Genomic DNA, 19,388 nt, shown 5'->3' with positions numbered 1-19,388 from the left:
TCTTATACCTTGAGAAAGTACTATAATGTTTAGTGAAATACTGAAAGTTTAGTCCTTTGTGTATTTTTGTTCTATGTCAGTTGGTCTTGGAATGTAAGTAGTGAGGGGTTTCTAATTGGTTGGTAATTCAGAATTGTTCGAAATTTCATGGATGGACATATTTACATTTTATAATTGTTGTTGTGTTTTTGGTATACCAACTGAAACTTTAGTTCTTTGCATTTTTTGCTCTGTCGGTTGGTCCTGGAATATAGGTAGTGGGTGGTTTCTAATTGGTTGGTAATTCTGAATTGTTTGAATTTCATGGGTGGACATATTTACATTTTATGTTGTGTTTTGGTATACCAAGCGAAATATTGTGGCCCTGTTTGGATCTCTCCATATAATCATTATCTGCTAAACTTTTGTTGTTAGGATCCAAACATACCCAACTAATAGGCTAAATAATTGTGTTATTGTGGCCACTAGATATTTGTCGCTTCAAGGTTTTGAAGTAGCTCACGTTATAGCTTGTGGAGCAGAAGGGTGCAAACGATGAGGTACTCCAAGCTATCTTGTTTCCTTCTTCGTTCCATCTCATGTTTCATTAGTGATTAGAACTACAATCATCAAATGATGGATTTGACTAGACTTGTTCTACTTGTACTTTTCTGTGTGCATTGCAGAACATGGAGGTGGCGGTTGAGAGGAGCTTGTGGAACCTGTCAAGTGGTAGGGACCGATGGATGGGCTGGAGGCGCTAGCTGACAGCTTATGTGTGCTATATAGTCGTCCGTTAGCTCCTTATATATATGTACAACACTAGCAACTCAACTTAAATTCGCTGGAAGATTGTATTTATATGTGCAACCATTAAATCGGTGTATGCTAATGTCCAATTCTGTTGTATTCTGTTTTTTATAAACTTGCAAGCTATTACTTGTATCATGGCCATTGTACACATGTATGCTTTTTTGTACGGTGCACTTGCATCTGTCTCTATTTCACTCTCTCACTCATCTGCTTTTTTTATGCTTCTCTTTCGGATATACTATTGAACACATAGATAACCAGACATTTTGTCCAATATTTTGTATTGTGTTGCAACACACGGACACCTAACTAGATGGGCTTCCGAGCAAACCTTCTTCAGACCCCCAAGGAAATATAAGATCCGATCAGATATGTATCGTGCTCATCCCAGCGTACTCCCGTTGCAACGCACGGGCACACACCTAGTCTATACTTATGACTAGTTTAGAAACTCTATTTTCCCAAGAGAAAATGAATTAATCGTTGTTAAACCAAACATATCTTAGGTTACTCAAAATCGTCGGCTCGCAGCAGCTTTCTCATAGCTGACAGCAAACAATCAGATTTTTAAGAATATGTAGTTGAACCAAACGCCGGTAGATTCCTAAAAATCTTATTGTAGTTGTGAGATGTGACAAGTTGTTGTGACATGTGACAAAGTTGTTGCGAGCTGACGGTTTTTTGAAAGATAAAATATGTTTAGTTCAACAACTGTCAAATGTAGATTCTATAAGAGCATGACAGTTTGTAACATGGATAACTGAAGTCTGGAAAATCTAGGATAGAAAGTGATTCTAAATTAAACTAGAGAAATCCGTAGATTTTTAGTAATATATTATGTTGTTGCACCTGTTTGGTTGAGATTTTAGATTTTTGACAATGAATCTTTGGTTCAGAACATAATTCGCAAAAATATAGAATCTCAACCAAATGGATACAACAACATAATAGATTCATGAAAATCTATAAATTTATTTAGTTTAATTCAAAATCATCTTGTACCTAGATTTTTCATATTCCTATCACCTATGTCACTAAGCATATAATTAACTATAGTTAACCGTTGTTTCAACTAAACATAGTTAACCTATGTCATTATGCTTTAAAAAAACTATAGTTAACCGTTGTTTCAACTAAACATATTTAGTTTTCCACGACCATCAACTCGTAATAGCTTTCTCATAGCTCAAAGTTAGAACTAGATTTTCAAAATGTAGAACTGACCAAACATACACTTAGACTAACTCCAACAAGAATATGTAAAAATGGGAATCTTCTTGCTCCCCACATTAAATGATAAAAAGCTAAAATTCGAACCATAGTTGTTAGTTCTAAATCCACATTTACACTCATTTAGCCATTAGAACACTCATATATTTGAATTTTATAATCTATACTTAAACATAAATGAAAATTATAACAACATATGAACACTTTGGTAGTCTGAATACATGTTTGGGTTATGCAATCGGCTGAAAGACGAGACACAAATGTTATCATGTCCAACCGAGTATTTAAATACACGTTTAAGAATATATATATATATATATATGGTATATTAGGAGCCCTGAGCTTCCAATAACTAGAGGAAGCCCAGGGCAGACAGTGCAATACGGTCGAGCCGGACCAGGTCCACACGTCTATAAAAGAAAATCTCGAGTGCTAGGATTCAGTTTTCACGCCCCATCCAGATTCATTATCGACGGCGCATGCGACGACGACGGTTGCCCAATAGCGCGCGCAGCGGTGGCTGTGGCTCCTCGACCTCGACATGCGGTGGCGGCGGTTCCTCGATCCGTAGTAGAGACGGCGGTTCCCAGGTCGGCGGCAGCGGCTCCCCGATCTAGAGGGCGAGCGACGACAGTGCCCTTGTGCGGGCAAGCGACGGGGTTCCCGGGGCCCCGATGTGGCGGCACTTCCACGGTCGGCGAGCAAGCGACGCCCCTCGATGTGCGAGTAGCGACGGCAACACACGAGGCTTGAGGTTCGAGCGGCGTCACGGAAGGTGTGAGGTGTGCGCACCGACGATCGCGCATGACATCCTCCGATCCGGAGCAGTTCGGACGACCCCAATGATGACATACATCTGTGCTTATGTCGTTGACGACGTCCTCCGGCGGCTACCTCCTTCGATTCGTGTTTTTTTTCGATTATTGTGTTTTATGCCTATCATATGTATTATTTATGCTAAAAATTGTATGATTTTATGCTTAAACACGGAGTTCGTATATCAGTTTGCTGCATGCATATTTTTTGCATACACATTGGAAAGGCAATTCCTTAATTTATACTGTTCGTAATTTGTGCGCATGCAATGAAAACTCCCACGATTTTGCCACAATTTTTGGATCTGTATAAAAATAGAAACTGCATGCACGCGGCTGCCATGTTTTTTGGATCTATCATAAAAATAGGATTGTAATAACAACCTACTAGATCTATCAACCTCTCACATTAACTCGGTGTTTACGCTTATAATTGAGGGATTTTATGCTCAAAACTTAAGGTTTTACGCTACACCTGGAGATGCGTCCACCAGTAAACAACATGCCAGATTTTTTACGCACCGTAACGAATTGCATAAATACCTACACCGTGTAGTATAATTTGTATCAGTATATATCATAAACTAGTTCTAATGCGTTTAGTTGCATGACTGTTGTAGGGATCCTATATTTATAAAGGAAATAAAACATTAAATGCGATTTTTTGTTTCTATGCATACAATTCATTTCCTTTCATTGCATATTCTTTCCATCATAAATTCGTGTGCATGCAGCTGTTAACATATTTTTACGCAGTATACCCAATTGCATAATTATCTACACAGTGTAGCATATTTAGTATCACTATATATCATAAAATAATCATTACGAGTCTAGCAGCATGGCTGTTGCAGCTATCCTAAATTCATAGAGGAAATAAAACATTTAAAATAGAAACCGCCACACATATCTTTCCTAAATTTACGCGCATGTAAGGGAACGTGTTTGACTTATGCATACATTTTGCCATAATTTTTGGATCTGTATAAAAATAGAAACCACATGTATGCGATTGCCATATTTTTGGATCTGCCATAAAGATAGGATCGTAATAACAACCTACCAGAGCTATCAACCTCTCACATTGGCTAGATATTTACGCTTATAATTGAGAGATTTTATGCTCAAAACTTAAGGTTTTTACGCTCCAACCTGGAGATGCGTCCACCAGTGAACAACATGCTAGATTTTTTTACGCAGTGTACCGAATTGCATAAATACTTACATCGTGTAGTATAATTAGTATAAGTATATATCATAAACTAGTTCTAATGTGTTTAGCTGCATGGTTGTTGGAGGGATCCTATATTTATGAAGCAAATTAAACATTAAATACGATTTTTGTTTCTATGTATGCAATTCATTTCCTTTCATTGCACATTTTTCCATCATAAATTCGTGTGCATGAAGCTGGTAACAGATTTTTACGCAGTATACCGAATTGCATAATTATCTACATAGTGTAGCATATTTAGTATCAGTATATATCATAAAATGGTCCTTACACGTCTAGTTGCATGGCTGTTGCAACGATCTTAAATTTATGGAGGAAATAAAGTATTTAGAAATAGAAACCACCACACATATCTTTCCTAAATTTATGCGCATGCATTGGATCGTGTTTGACCCATGCATGCATTTTCCTTTTTTTGCGCTAACATACGTGGGGCAGGTGGCACACCCGACAGTCTGGTTGGACACGCTGGGTTGAACCAGTTTGCAGAGGTGGTCGGCCTAAACTCCCTTTAACTATTGAAAGCCTAGTGTTCCTATCATACCTGTCATATATATATACTAGGTGTGTGCCCGTGCGTTGCAACGGGAGTACGCTGGGATGAGCACGATACATATCTGATCGGATCTTATATTTCCTTGGGGGTCTGAAGAAGGTTTGCTCGGAAGCCCATCTAGTTAGGTGTCCGTGTGTTGCAACACAATACAAAATATTGGACAAAATGTCTGGTTATCTATGTGTTCAATAGTATATCCGAAAGAGAAGCATAAAAAAAGCAGATGAGTGAGAGAGTGAAATAGAGACAGATGCAAGTGCACCGTACAAAAAAGCATACATGTGTACAATGGCCATGATACAAGTAATAGCTTGCAAGTTTATAAAAAACAGAATACAACAGAATTGGACATTAGCATACACCGATTTAATGGTTGCACATATAAATACAATCTTCCAGCGAATTTAAGTTGAGTTGCTAGTGTTGTACATATATATAAGGAGCTAACGGACGACTATATAGCACACATAAGCTGTCAGCTAGCGCCTCCAGCCCATCCATCGGTCCCTACCACTTGACAGGTTCCACAAGCTCCTCTCAACCACCACCTCCATGTTCTGCAATGCACACAGAAAAGTACAAGTAGAACAAGTCTAGTCAAATCCATCATTTGATGATTGTAGTTCTAATCACTAATGAAACATGAGATGGAACGAAGAAGGAAACAAGATAGCTTGGAGTACCTCATCGTTTGCACCCTTCTGCTCCACAAGCTATAACGTGAGCTACTTCAAAACCTTGAAGCGACAAATATCTAGTGGCCACAATAACACAATTATTTAGCCTATTAGTTGGGTATGTTTGGATCCTAACAACAAAAGTTTAGCAGATAATGATTATATGGAGAGATCCAAACAGGGCCACAATATTTCGCTTGGTATACCAAAACACAACATAAAATGTAAATATGTCCACCCATGAAATTCAAACAATTCAGAATTACCAACCAATTAGAAACCACCCACTACCTATATTCCAGGACCAACCGACAGAGCAAAAAATGCAAAGAACTAAAGTTTCAGTTGGTATACCAAAAACACAACAACAATTATAAAATGTAAATATGTCCATCCATGAAATTTCGAACAATTCTGAATTACCAACCAATTAGAAACCCCTCACTACTTACATTCCAAGACCAACTGACATAGAACAAAAATACACAAAGGACTAAACTTTCAGTATTTCACTAAACATTATAGTACTTTCTCAAGGTATAAGACCAACTAACAGAGAGCAAAAATATCAGTGTACAAAGATGGAGCTGGGCTATACCCCATATCGCGGAAGACGACGACTTGCTTGCAGGATTTGCGCGCGGATGACGACTGCTTGCTTGCGGGGTTTTCGTGCGGAAGACGGCGCTTGCTTCCAGGGTTTGCGGGCGGAAGACGGCGGCTTGCTTGCGGGGTTTGCGGGTGGGTGGGGGTTGCCACGGGCAGAGGGGAGGTGGGGGCAGTCTACACTAATGCCTTAATAGTTAGTAGAGACCTGTGTTTCAGCAATCAACTTCTCTAATCGTTTCTTCAGGTAAGCTTGGCTGAGTTTCTCTCGACGAGCAGCATCCTGCTCTTGTCGTCGAGATCTTACCGTTGAGGCCTTCTGCCTTGCCTCAGTTACTTCCTCATGAACTTCCCTGCAGATGTACCACATCGTGCAAGTCAATCAAAAGGTCACAACACGTCATTGTACAAAATCCAAAGCGGCCACATTATATCGCCACGAGAAATCAAGGTGTTAAAGTCGAGAAGTTCAATAATATATTACAAAGAGAGGAAAATGTGCTGAAGCCAAGAAGTTCAGTGATATATTGATATCACTACTGGGCTATTGGCAATGATGTTCACTGATCTCACCATGTCATGAATATTGTCCGAAACTTGTATCAAGCAAGTATCAAACAATAGGTATCATGGATTTTTTTACTTGAGATCTCAAATCAGGTACCTAATAAATTAATGAAGTGTCTGAACATAAAAGATAGTATGTCAAGGGCATAAATTCGATGGCCCTTCATCCAAGCAGTGCACTTATGCCGATTCCCATCAACTACACCGCAAGGACAGGAATAGATAAGGAGATAGTCTAGATCCACTTATTTGTCATTTATTGATTAACCAGAATTCCATCCTCACATGGATGAGTAACTTGTCTTTTAAGAGACCATTCTCTAAAATCAAGGAATCAACTCAATCTAACCTTATCTTTAAATAACAAATTTAATCCTAAGAACACCATGAACAGTACCTCACAGCATGAAAAATATGTTGGCCCTGGCATAGCCTAGGACTGCTCCGTTTCATGTGCCTACTGGTATACAATAACCCAGCACCTAAAATTTCAATATCTTATATTGAAAGCTCAATTCATATTCATCGTGTTGTATGACTATGCACTAAATGCTCAGATGCTATGAATATAGTACCATTTTTGTTTTCTTCATCAGGTAGCTCGCCTCTGGATAACTTTTCATACAACTCTGCTTTCTTTTCCAGAGCAGCATAGCTTGCAGAACCGTCTTTCACGGCTTTAAGCTCTAGCTTATCCCTGTGCCCAAAGTGCAACGACAGAGGAGGCATTTAGTTCTGGTCAATACTCACAACTCAAAAGCATGAAAAAGGACTTATGGCTATGTGAGGCTGAAAGCACAAGACAGTTGCATTGAAATCATGGCAACTCGAAATGTTGTATGAAGAGTAAAAAAACAACATGACTCATGTTGAATGGAAATAAACTGCAAAGTAACAGAAAATTGTGGCCAGGGTAGCAGTTAACTGCACGGAGGAAGAGAACAACATCATATTTCTTTTTCTATACAAGAAAATATATTTCATTATATCTCTTGTTAGTGTAAATTCTAAACTGCCAGAGAAAAACTGGACTGTGGTTTGGGATAAGCATTGACAATAGCTCCATTATTTTCTTTTGAGTTGGTTGTTACTTAGAAAACGCTTAAAAAGTGTTCACTCTAATTCAATAAACAATGTGAATTACATTCCCTGAAATCATCAGGCTGCATGGTGTTGCAGGTCGTTATCTTTTTTTGGCCAAAAAGGGATGTCCTTGAAAGCTAAGAAAGAGGTGCAAACCTTGTTTGAAGAAAACCAGAATCTGAAGAACCATAACTTCTGTCAGCCTATCAGTGGAGCATGATAACCTGAAAGCACTTCATCGGAATCTGTAGTGCTTCTGTAGCCGCTGCTCGGCCTCCGGCATCCGCAGCGCTACGTTCATGGCCTCCGCCACGGACTCCACGCTCCACGGGTTGACGCGGATCGCGCCGCTCAGGGACGAGGAGCAACTGACGAACTCCGAGAGCACGATGATGCTCCGCTTGGGCGAGTCGTCTCCGAGCGCGGTGTTCTCCTGCCGGCACACCGTGTAGATGTAGGGGATCCGGTGGAGCCCGTCGCGGCACTGACGACGCAGCACTCGGCAGCCGCGTAGTAGGCGGCCTTCTCCTGCGGCGTCACCAGGGCGTCGATGAGCATGATCGGCGTGTACCCGGGGGTGCCAAAGCGCGCATTGACCCAGGCGCTGATGGCCCTGACCTCGTCCTGCACGCCCTGCATGTGGCGCCCCTCGCTGCGCGCAGGGTTGGCAATCTGCACGAGCACGGCGCGGCCGCGGAGCTCCCGTCCTCCACGAGCAGCTGCTCCCATCGCCAGGAACTTGAGCTCGATCCCCTTGAACAGATCGCGTCGTCGACACCGACCATGATGCGTCGTCCCTTGTACGCCTCGGTCACCCGCCGCACCGCATCCTCCGTCTCCGGCACCGAGACCACCGATCTGAGCTGGCCCATGTCGATCCCGAAGGGGAGGTACACGGGAAGGCACGAGAAATTGGCCAGCAGGTAGTCAGACAGCTCATCTGAGGCGGCTTCGGCCGCGGCGGCTGGGAGGGTGCCGATGTGGAGGACGGGCGCGTTGGCGGGCAGCTCCGAGCGGAGCTGGTACGCGACGGTGCCGGCGTCGATGGAGAAGGCGAACCCGAAGGGCGACGCGTGGAGTGGCAAGCGGTGGGAGACGATGACGCGGCGTGGCAGGCGCGGGCGGCGAGGTGGGTGAGGCCGGGGACGCGACAGACATGACGCGCGGGAGGCGGAGCGGCGTTGGCGACGACAGGGGCACCTCGTCGGCCGCGGCGAGGTCGAGGAGATTGTGGCAGGAGGTCGAAAGAATCGCCCCTCCTCCTGCCTATCTCGGGCGCGTGAAGGGGGGGCTCGGGCGCGTGAGGGAGGCGGCGAGCAACGACGAGCTGCTCTACCACGAGGTGTAGGAAGGGAAGCTCTGCGCCGTGCACTGCGTCAACACCGCCCTGCAGGGCCCCTTCTTCTCTGAGTTCGACCTCGCCGCGCTCGGGCGCGTGAGGGAGGAGAATCGCGGCGAGGGGGGAGGGGAGAGCGCGTAATCCGCGGGCGGGAGGGGAGAGCGCGTAATCCGCGGGCGGGAGGGGAGAGCGCGTAATCCGCGGGCGGGAGCGGAATCGCGGCGGGGGTGGCGGGCGGGCGCGTGATCCGCGGGCGGGAGGGGAACCGCAGCGGGGGCAGTCTACACTTTACTCTTAATAGTTAGTAGATATATATATATATATCTCTACTACTCTATAAGACAATAGTGTAGACGTACACACCTACTTTGGTGCACGGGTCTGCCTACAGACGCCCGCTCTCTCTCTCGCGCCCCCGCTCTCTGCGCCCGGCTGTCTCCGACCCCGCTCTCTGCGCCCCCGACGCCCCCGCTCTCTCCAACCCCGCCAGCAGCGCCATCCCCGCCCGCAGCGCCCCCGACGTCCCGGCTGTCGCGCATGGAAGGTCGCCATCCCCGCGATCCTTATGGAAGCGCCCCGGCTGTTGGCTGCTCCAAGAAAGGAATTAGCGTCGTGTGGAGGACCCGCCCCGCTCTCTGCGCCCCCGACGCGCCGCCATCGCATTCCCCGCGTGGTCTGCTACAAGGAAAGGTCCGCGTGTGGTCCGTTGCCGCCATTCCCCGCCCCCGCTCTCCTCTCTTGGCTCTCCTCTCTCTGCTGCAGCCGGCGCCCGCCAGGTCCGCGCCCACCAGCCGCAATCGTCCGCCATCTCCTCGAGCCTCTTAGTTTTGCGCAAATCGAGCTGCGCAAATCGAGCTGCGCAAATCGGGCCTTCCATCCATGGCAGCCGCGCCCCTACAGTCAAAGATTCGCGGCTGCCTTCCCCCAATTGCTCCCCCTCCTCTCTCCCTACTTACGTACACCACACCTGCCCCTTCCTTTCTCCAAATTAGCCGCAGTCCGCGTCCACAACTGTCATCGGTGCTCTCTCCAAGTGTCGCGCCACTGTGCCGCTGCCGGCGACGAAGAAGGAGCCCCGCTCCGAACCTCCGGTGTGCCGCCCGCAATTTTCTGCTCACCGCCGGCGTTCCAAGGTATACTTCAACAGCATTTTGCAGGCAGTAATTTCCTCCCATGTTGTCTCGTAGTTTCATTTTGCAGGCAGTAATTTCCTCCCATGTTGTCTCGTAGTTTCATTTTGCAGGCAGTAATTTGGTTAGGCACTGATATGTACAGAAAACTGGTTAGTTACAATATGGTTAGGCACTGATATGGTTAGGCACTGATTTTTATGTGGATTTCATAGCGTATTGATTTAATGGTATGAATTGTTCAGGCACTGATATGGTTAGGCACTGATTTTTTGCCAAAACACAATTATTTCAGTTGAAGGCTATAATATGTGAGAATGATGTTTCTGAAGTGAGTTCATTTTTCGGTGCAGATTGTTGCAATAAGGGATATCATACCTCCTGCTGTTGTGTAGCTCACATTCTTCCAGTCATTGTCAATTCTCCCAGGTACATTTCTCCCATGTTGGACCTATACATTTTGCATCAAGTAATTTGCTTTCATAACGTATTGATTTAATGGTATGAATTGTTCAGGCACTGATATGGTTAGGCACTGATTTTTTGCCAAAACACAATTATTTCAGTTGAAGGCTATAATATGTGAGAATGATGTTTCTGAAGTGAGTTCATTTTTCGGTGCAGATTGTTGCAATAAGGGATATCATACCTCCTGCTGTTGTGTAGCTCACATTCTTCCAGTCATTGTCAATTCTCCCAGGTACATTTCTCCCATGTTGGACCTATACATTTTGCATCAAGTAATTTGCTTTCATAACGTATTGATTTAATGGTATGAATTGTTCAGGCACTGATATGGTTAGGCACTGATTTTTTGCCAAAACACAATTATTTCAGTTGAAGGCTATAATATGTGAGAATGATGTTTCTGAAGTGAGTTCATTTTTCGGTGCAGATTGTTGCAATAAGGGATATCATACCTCCTGCTGTTGTGTAGCTCACATTCTTCCAGTCATTGTCAATTCTCCCAGGTACATTTCTCCCATGTTGGACCTATACATTTTGCATCAAGTAATTTGCTTTCATAACGTATTGATTTAATGGTATGAATTGTTCAGGCACTGATATGGTTAGGCACTGATTTTTTGCCAAAACACAATTATTTCAGTTGAAGGCTATAATATGTGAGAATGATGTTTCTGAAGTGAGTTCATTTTTCGGTGCAGATTGTTGCAATAAGGGATATCATACCTCCTGCTGTTGTGTAGCTCACATTCTTCCAGTCATTGTCAATTCTCCCAGGTACATTTCTCCCATGTTGGACCTATACATTTTGCATCAAGTAATTTGCTTTCATAACGTATTGATTTAATGGTATGAATTGTTCAGGCACTGATATGGTTAGGCACTGATTTTTTGCCAAAACACAATTATTTCAGTTGAAGGCTATAATATGTGAGAATGATGTTTCTGAAGTGAGTTCATTTTTCGGTGCAGATTGTTGCAATAAGGGATATCATACCTCCTGCTGTTGTGTAGCTCACATTCTTCCAGTCATTGTCAATTCTCCCAGGTACATTTCTCCCATGTTGGACCTATACATTTTGCATCAAGTAATTTGCTTTCATAACGTATTGATTTAATGGTATGAATTGTTCAGGCACTGATATGGTTAGGCACTGATTTTTTGCCAAAACACAATTATTTCAGTTGAAGGCTATAATATGTGAGAATGATGTTTCTGAAGTGAGTTCATTTTTCGGTGCAGATTGTTGCAATAAGGGATATCATACCTCCTGCTGTTGTGTAGCTCACATTCTTCCAGTCATTGTCAATTCTCCCAGGTACATTTCTCCCATGTTGGACCTATACATTTTGCATCAAGTAATTTGCTTTCATAACGTATTGATTTAATGGTATGAATTGTTCAGGCACTGATATGGTTAGGCACTGATTTTTTGCCAAAACACAATTATTTCAGTTGAAGGCTATAATATGTGAGAATGATGTTTCTGAAGTGAGTTCATTTTTCGGTGCAGATTGTTGCAATAAGGGATATCATACCTCCTGCTGTTGTGTAGCTCACATTCTTCCAGTCATTGTCAATTCTCCCAGGTACATTTCTCCCATGTTGGACCTATACATTTTGCATCAAGTAATTTGCTTTCATAACGTATTGATTTAATGGTATGAATTGTTCAGGCACTGATATGGTTAGGCACTGATTTTTTGCCAAAACACAATTATTTCAGTTGAAGGCTATAATATGTGAGAATGATGTTTCTGAAGTGAGTTCATTTTTCGGTGCAGATTGTTGCAATAAGGGATATCATACCTCCTGCTGTTGTGTAGCTCACATTCTTCCAGTCATTGTCAATTCTCCCAGGTACATTTCTCCCATGTTGGACCTATACATTTTGCATCAAGTAATTTGCTTTCATAACGTATTGATTTAATGGTATGAATTGTTCAGGCACTGATATGGTTAGGCACTGATTTTTTGCCAAAACACAATTATTTCAGTTGAAGGCTATAATATGTGAGAATGATGTTTCTGAAGTGAGTTCATTTTTCGGTGCAGATTGTTGCAATAAGGGATATCATACCTCCTGCTGTTGTGTAGCTCACATTCTTCCAGTCATTGTCAATTCTCCCAGGTACATTTCTCCCATGTTGGACCTATACATTTTGCATCAAGTAATTTGCTTTCATAATGTATTGATTTAATGGTATGAATTGTTCAGGCACTGATATGGTTAGGCACTGATTTTTTGCCAAAACACAATTATTTCAGTTGAAGGCTATAATATGTGAGAATGATGTTTCTGAAGTGAGTTCATTTTTCGGTGCAGATTGTTGCAATAAGGGATATCATACCTCCTGCTGTTGTGTAGCTCACATTATTCCAGTCATTGTCAATTCTCCCAGGTACATTTCTCCCATGTTGGACCTATACATTTTGCATCAAGTAATTTGCTTTCTTTGTGGGTATATTATTGGGTGACATGTTTTTAGTTGCTATAGGTCTATAAAATTATATTAATTAGAGCATCAACATTCTGAGGGTCCAACTAAATAGTATGATACTCATGTGTTGTCTGCATATTGGGTGACATGATTTGATCAACTCATGTGTTGTCTGCATGTTTCCCTAACTGAGGCTTTGCTAATTCTTTGATTTCCCCATGTTAATTTGATTTGCACATCACTAAATATTATGATACCTATTGTTTTTTATATGTACATGGAAAGAGTATACTACCTTACTGTGGTATTAAACTAGGAAGAATATTATGTAATCTGCAAATTGAATCTGCAAATTCAATATTGGCCTGTGGTAAAGTCTCCTATGTACCTAAATATTTTTTCTACCTATTGTTTTTTATTTTTATATGTACATGGAAAGAGTATACTACCTTACTGTGGTATTAAACTAGGAAGAATATTATGTAATCTGCAAATTGAATCTGCAAATTGAATATTGGCCTGTGGTAAAGTCTCCTATGTACCTAAATATATTTTCTACCTATTGTTTTTTATTTTTATATGTACATGGAAAGAGTATACTACCTTACTGTGGTATTAAACTAGGAAGAATATTATGTAATCTGCAAATTGAATCTGCAAATTGAATATTGGCCTATGGTAAAGTCTCCTATGTACCTAAATATTTTTTCTACCTATTGTTTTTTATTTTTATATGTACATGGAAAGAGTATACTACCTTACTGTGGTATTAAACTGGGAAGAATATTATGTAATCTGCAAATTGAATCTGCAAATTGAATATTGGCCTATGGTAAAGTCTCCTATGTACCTAAATATTTTTTCTTCTCTATTACAGTTCTTCTAGCAGTAGAACTTTGCTAATTGAATCTGCAAAAGTAACTTCGACAGCAAAAAGGTGAGTGAACGCCTCATGTTTATTGTTTTCTTTAAGGTTATCTTTTTTTTGCGGATTACACAATAAACAACTCAAATCAGATTTTATGCACCACTGAAAAACAGTTGCCATGCTTTTCTGCCCATAATAGAGGATGAGAACTGCTGTTACCCGTCGTGTAAAAGAGCAAGTATCCTCGACAGACATAAGCGAACAGCAGTTCTCATCCTTCTTCCTGTATTTTTGCTTGAAGGTGATCTGTTTTTTGCCAAAACACAATGAAAACTGAAATCTGATTTCAGTTGAAAAGCTGCATTTTCCTGTTAAAGAAATACAATGTTCTTATGTCTTGTTCTTATGTTCATGTTCTGAAGTCTTGTTCTTATTTTTTCCCTAATATAACTTTTATATGACATATGTTAAGCTTGTGTGTATTGGGGTTTTTTGTATTGGGGTATAAAGTTTATATGCATTCTTCCGGTATATATCGGTTGATGCTAATTCGTAGAAAAAAAGATAGTGGGAGGCTTGGATGATAGTATACTTTGAGTTCGGTGCACTTGCATCCGTTCACAATTCTCTTTGTCGTCTGCTTCTCTTCATGTTCTTTTCCGAATATACCATTCAACACAAAGACAAACACCCTTAATTGCTTGTCTTAATGTTCTTCTCCAATTACATCGGTTGCTCTGTGAGACAACCACTCACTTTGAATTTCTTAACAAGCATTTGCAGTTCTCTGTAGACGTCCCATAGTACCTCTCGCGTCAACAAACATGAAACAAGTTATTCTTACCCATTGACGAACACATATATATAACAACCTAGGGAGACTGAATGCATAAGCTCGCTTGAAATCAGAACCTCGATGACATCATGATGACTGATTAGATTAAATGGCTTTATAAAGTAAACGACATGATAATTGATCAAGTTGCATATGCCAACACCACATTTTTTAACCGCGACAGTATGACATGTGTTTCATTTAAATTTAAATTTTAAATTTTGTTAAAGGCTACAAGGTTTTGATGGAACCGGTCGTATTGAACCGAGAAAGAGACGCAGCGGACCGCATAAAACGGAAGCCTATGTAAGTTATTACATAAATCTATTTACACAGAATTTGTCTATCAAAGAAATGACCGTTATTTAGTCGTATGTTTAATATAGCTACAGGTTGTTCGACGACTACCGTGATGAAGATTTTTATGGGCTACCTCGGAAATACAGTATTGTCGCTCGGGTAGAAGTTAAATTCCCGATTGAGCCACGTTATCGTGATAGACAACATTTCATTTTATCTGACATCCATGTAAGCCAACAATTATTTAAGTTTCATTTACAAAGTTACACTATCTTCATACCATCGCCTCTTCTCCTACTGAAATCCTACTGAAATACTATTAGGGAGCCAAGATCGAGGCCATAACATATGTGTCCGTGACAGTGAAACATTTCAACAATTTACTCCATGAAAAGCATGTTTACAATATGCATAACGTAAAGTTTGGTCTTCATCCGGGTCCATTTAATTTTCGACATCTAAATGGTCCCATGGAATTGTATTTCAACCAACAAACTATCGTGGAGCCATACACTGTTCCAATTCAAATGCCGCCATTCCCAAAACATATATTCTTCAACCTTGACGATATTGCTGAGTTGCCAAACAGGACTTTAGTCGGTAAGAATATATCGATCTTGGCCCAATTTTTTAAATACCGTTTACACGAAATTTAGTATTAATCCATTTATAAATTGTTATTTTTGTAGACATTATGGCTATTGTAGTCCACATGGATACAATTCATCGCACAATGTGGGGCCCTTTCAGGAAGATTGTTATAATGGATGCTAGGTATATTCCATTAATTGTATATGTCAAATCAATATATATTACTAACCAATTCTTACCAAAATGAATGTCATAGGGGGTCTTTACATATCATTAAAGTTTGGGGTGACCTACTAAACAAAAATGCACTCCGTTGGGCGTTGGCTAAGGAGGATTATGGCATAATAATTGGGACTATGTTTAGGCGGTTCAGAAGACAAGGTACAACATGTCTTTACGCCTTGCAAACACATCTGTCACTATTTTTACTTTATAATGATTCGTAACAGAGATTTAAATGTGTAATTCTAGAGTTCCTCGAGTCTTCGGATCATACCGCAATACACTTCAATCCGTTCCATCACAACACCCACTATTTTGGACGTAAGTATATTCTTAAAAATTAGTTACTTTTAAATCGTGATTGTTCTCATTAAATCATGAACTTCGTGTAGATATGATTAATTGTGCCATTCATTGCAGCAATTCAAAAAGCTTTGGTGGCGCGGAGCAACCGTCAGTTTGCTGTTACATTTCTTGAAGAGCAAAGGCGTAGATAGATTCTACAATTTCGAAAAGAGCAATAATTGGATCTATATTTAGGCCTAGATAGATTCTACAATGTAACAATACATGTCGTACTGTTATTGATCAACCAAAAGCAACATGAGGCTGAATTGTAATACCTATGACATGGGTTTAATAAGAGATAGTTTACATGGATAAGAAGACGAGATGTCGCGCTGCAAATCTGACCATTGGTCCAAAAGCACCCAAACAGAGTCCACTCGACAGCTGTTTTATATTTAGAAGGAATGATCAATGATGGAAGTATATCATAATCCATAATTCCACAATGAGCAAAGTATCAACATAACTAAAGTAAGTTGGTCAGTGAATTTGTAAAAGTTCCCTTCCTTGGAACTTAAACTTATGTTCTACAAAGAAGTTCAGCCCTATATTTCTCAAGGTCTATGATGAAATCAAATCATGTAACATATACATAATGCATCAAATACTTTCTGTTTCATCTTTTTATTCATAATGCATAAAAAGTCTGGTGCTGTGGTCAAAAGTCCAAACTATAGCAAGCATGTGGGTTTTCCCCACAACTTTATGGACTGTATTTTACAAATCCTAACAATCAATTTTCAAACGAAAATAATTATTATTGTAGTAGCCTGATCAGGCTCAGCTGAGTATTTCTATGAAAATCCCAGAAACCGATGAAGGGCTTTGAAGGGTTTAGGCATTTAGCATTCTCATCAATTAAATTCTCTGCAAATTGCAACAATCCACAAATACCAATGAACTTCAGGAATTTTGTAATCCTTAGAATATAAACGTACCTTTGTCAATGTCAACATCATCAAATACTACTATAGGACTTTTTCCACCAAGTTCCAGTGTAACAGGCTGTCAAGAAAAATGCAATGTTAAGGAATGCAACAGAATTTCCTCTTAAAATAGGGCACTCAAATCATACTTTCTGATAATTTATCAACTAGAAGATAGCAAAACAACACGGCACAACACATTACTATAAATAAAACATAATTCACAGACGAACCTTGACCATAGGAGCTGCCGATGCCATAATTTTCTTGCCAGTTTCAAAACTCCCAGTAAAAGCGACCTAAATAAACAGAAAACCCATGCTATGAGGAGTGCTCATGCATGATTATGTCATTATATGCAGAATAGTTTACCTTGTCAACATCTGGGTGTGCTGACAAAGGAGCGCCAGCATCAGGACCTAATCTTGTCACAATGTTCAAGACACCAGAAGGGAGACCGACTTCTTTACAGATATCAGCAAGCTCTAAGCAAGTCCTGGTAATTCAAAACGTAGGCACATAAAATTCAAAACGTAGGAACATGATATAACATGCTAATACTTACACAGAAGCCAGTTCAGATGGCTTCAGCACAGCTGTACAACCAGCAGCCAATGCAGGGGCTACCTTCCATGTAGCCATCAGTAGAGGATAGTTCCTGCAACACAAATACAAGTACAAAGTATAATGCTTTAGAGTCAGAATCAGAATAAGTAAAACAAGAACATATGAAGAAAACATAAATATAAGTAAATAAGTTACTTAGTCAACAACATCTTATATATAGACATAATAGTCTGAAATGGCCCGCACGACAATTATGTGAACAAAGATAGTAACACAATAGTGAGTTTCTAGAGAAGAAGCGTACACTTATACTAGGACAAAGCTCACTGTCATATCAACATAGAAAGAATACTTGATATTGGCCAAACATTGACACAAGCAAAAAAAAATTGACATTAACTTGGATATATAGGTGAGATTCAACACTGGATAGGAAGTACAAATCTGAATACTGGAAATATTTCAGAATGGTGATGAGGAAAGTTATCGAAATTAGGTTTAAAAGACTGTGTGTGGTTAGAGAATATGCAGTTTATTCGCTATACATTTACACACGTACCTGTATACTTGGATCAAATTCTAGAGGGCTCCAAACTGGACAACCTGCTGAATTTCAGTTTCAGCTAACTGAACCAACTTCAGTTAAGGCCAACCTGACAGTCCACTTTGAGTAGTTGTTACTCCAACTTTTGTATATGATCATGTCCACCACCCTTTAATGAAGTTGTTCACCAATATATGGTCTTTAATTCCTCTACAAGCACTATGGTCTAAAACCTTATAGAACAGCCATAAATGAGCTCCAAAACAGCCATCAATACTAAATTCCAGATTCAGCTACTATTTAGAATCTGAAAATTCAGAAACACAGCAGCACCACTTGGAACCATTCTTTTTCCTGGGTTCCAATAGTTCCTCTACAGTTTTTACATAGTGACCCATAGCTAATTGGTCTGGAACGATTAACATCTTGATCTGGCTTGGCCTGCTGACAGATGGCACAAGAAGTCACATACTAATGCACAACCGATTTCAAACCCGGCCAATAAAAGAACTTCTTCATTTTCCTATATGGGAGAGTGATCTTCTTCAATGGGTGCTATAATAACCTACCGAGACAGAGCAAAACAAACCTCGGTGCACGAATCTATAATGCAAATGGTTGTCTGTGAACCTGTTTGTTCGAATATTCTGTGAACCTTGGTGTGTTTGAGAATTATGTGTACTGTTTATACTGTGTGACAACAAATATGTTTATGTGTGTACTAAACAAATCACTGTGTAAAATGTGTGCAAATTGATACCTATACACAATAGACAAACGATGTGTCTAAATTGTGGTTGTACAGAGTACTATGTGAAAACTTATCTAAGCCATTCCATTGTCCATAATAGGGTTTCCTTATGGAGAACGGAGAACCAAAAGAAACAGATCAGATTGAACATAATGATGGTCGCACACCATTATCAAACATCTCAAACACTATAGGTAAAGGTTATTACACGCGTGTCGATTAACGTTTCAAACGTAGTATGTAGGGGAACACTAATACACAAAGTTATATTGTAGCTGATGAAAATGGATCGAAATCGCTTGGTCCAAATGTCGATGCTAAGGAACGTAAGAGGCAAAGGGAAAGGGAAAGATATGCCGCGATGACCGTTGAACAAAGAAACGAGAAAAATAGAAAGCGTCGTGAAGTAAGCCAACGAAATAAAGGACTTGCTATACAGACAGAGGCATCTAGAGGTGATGAAAGAAGTTAAATTTCACATTGTTATTATACCTACATAC

The 19,388-nt window shown here is 40.6% G+C and overlaps 1 protein-coding gene across 1 annotated transcript; it reads right to left on the bottom strand.

Annotated features, from left to right (window-relative positions):
• Window positions 1-16,290: 16,290 nt before the first annotated feature.
• On the bottom strand, window positions 16,291-17,779 carry LOC103651935 (betaine aldehyde dehydrogenase 2). Its single transcript, XM_008677600.2, has 5 exons — window positions 17,592-17,779; window positions 17,399-17,522; window positions 17,260-17,325; window positions 17,039-17,105; window positions 16,291-16,484 (listed from the first exon to the last, which is right to left on the bottom strand). The coding sequence occupies exons 1-5, from the start codon at window positions 17,765-17,767 to the stop codon at window positions 16,306-16,308; spliced, it is 612 nt and encodes a 203-aa protein (XP_008675822.1). The 5' UTR covers window positions 17,768-17,779; the 3' UTR covers window positions 16,291-16,305.
• Between the last annotated feature and the right edge of the window lie 1,609 nt (window positions 17,780-19,388).

The sequence above is a fragment of the Zea mays genome, chromosome 3 (genome assembly GCF_902167145.1).
Source record: "Zea mays cultivar B73 chromosome 3, Zm-B73-REFERENCE-NAM-5.0, whole genome shotgun sequence".
NCBI classification, from domain to species: Eukaryota; Viridiplantae; Streptophyta; class Magnoliopsida; order Poales; family Poaceae; genus Zea; species Zea mays.
Note: the sequence above shows the minus strand (reverse complement) of the source record. Positions and strands in the feature narration are given on the sequence as shown.

Coding starts and splice junctions, on each gene's coding strand:
- LOC103651935 (XM_008677600.2), bottom strand. CDS start 17,767: ATGTTTTCTTCATATGTTCTTGTTTTACTTATTCTGATTCTGACTCTA. Junction 17,326..17,398: donor CACACCCAGATGTTGACAAG/GTAAACTATTCT, acceptor CTGTTTATTTAG/GTCGCTTTTACTGGGAGTTT. Junction 17,106..17,259: donor CGGCAGCTCCTATGGTCAAG/GTTCGTCTGTGA, acceptor TTTTCTTGACAG/CCTGTTACACTGGAACTTGG.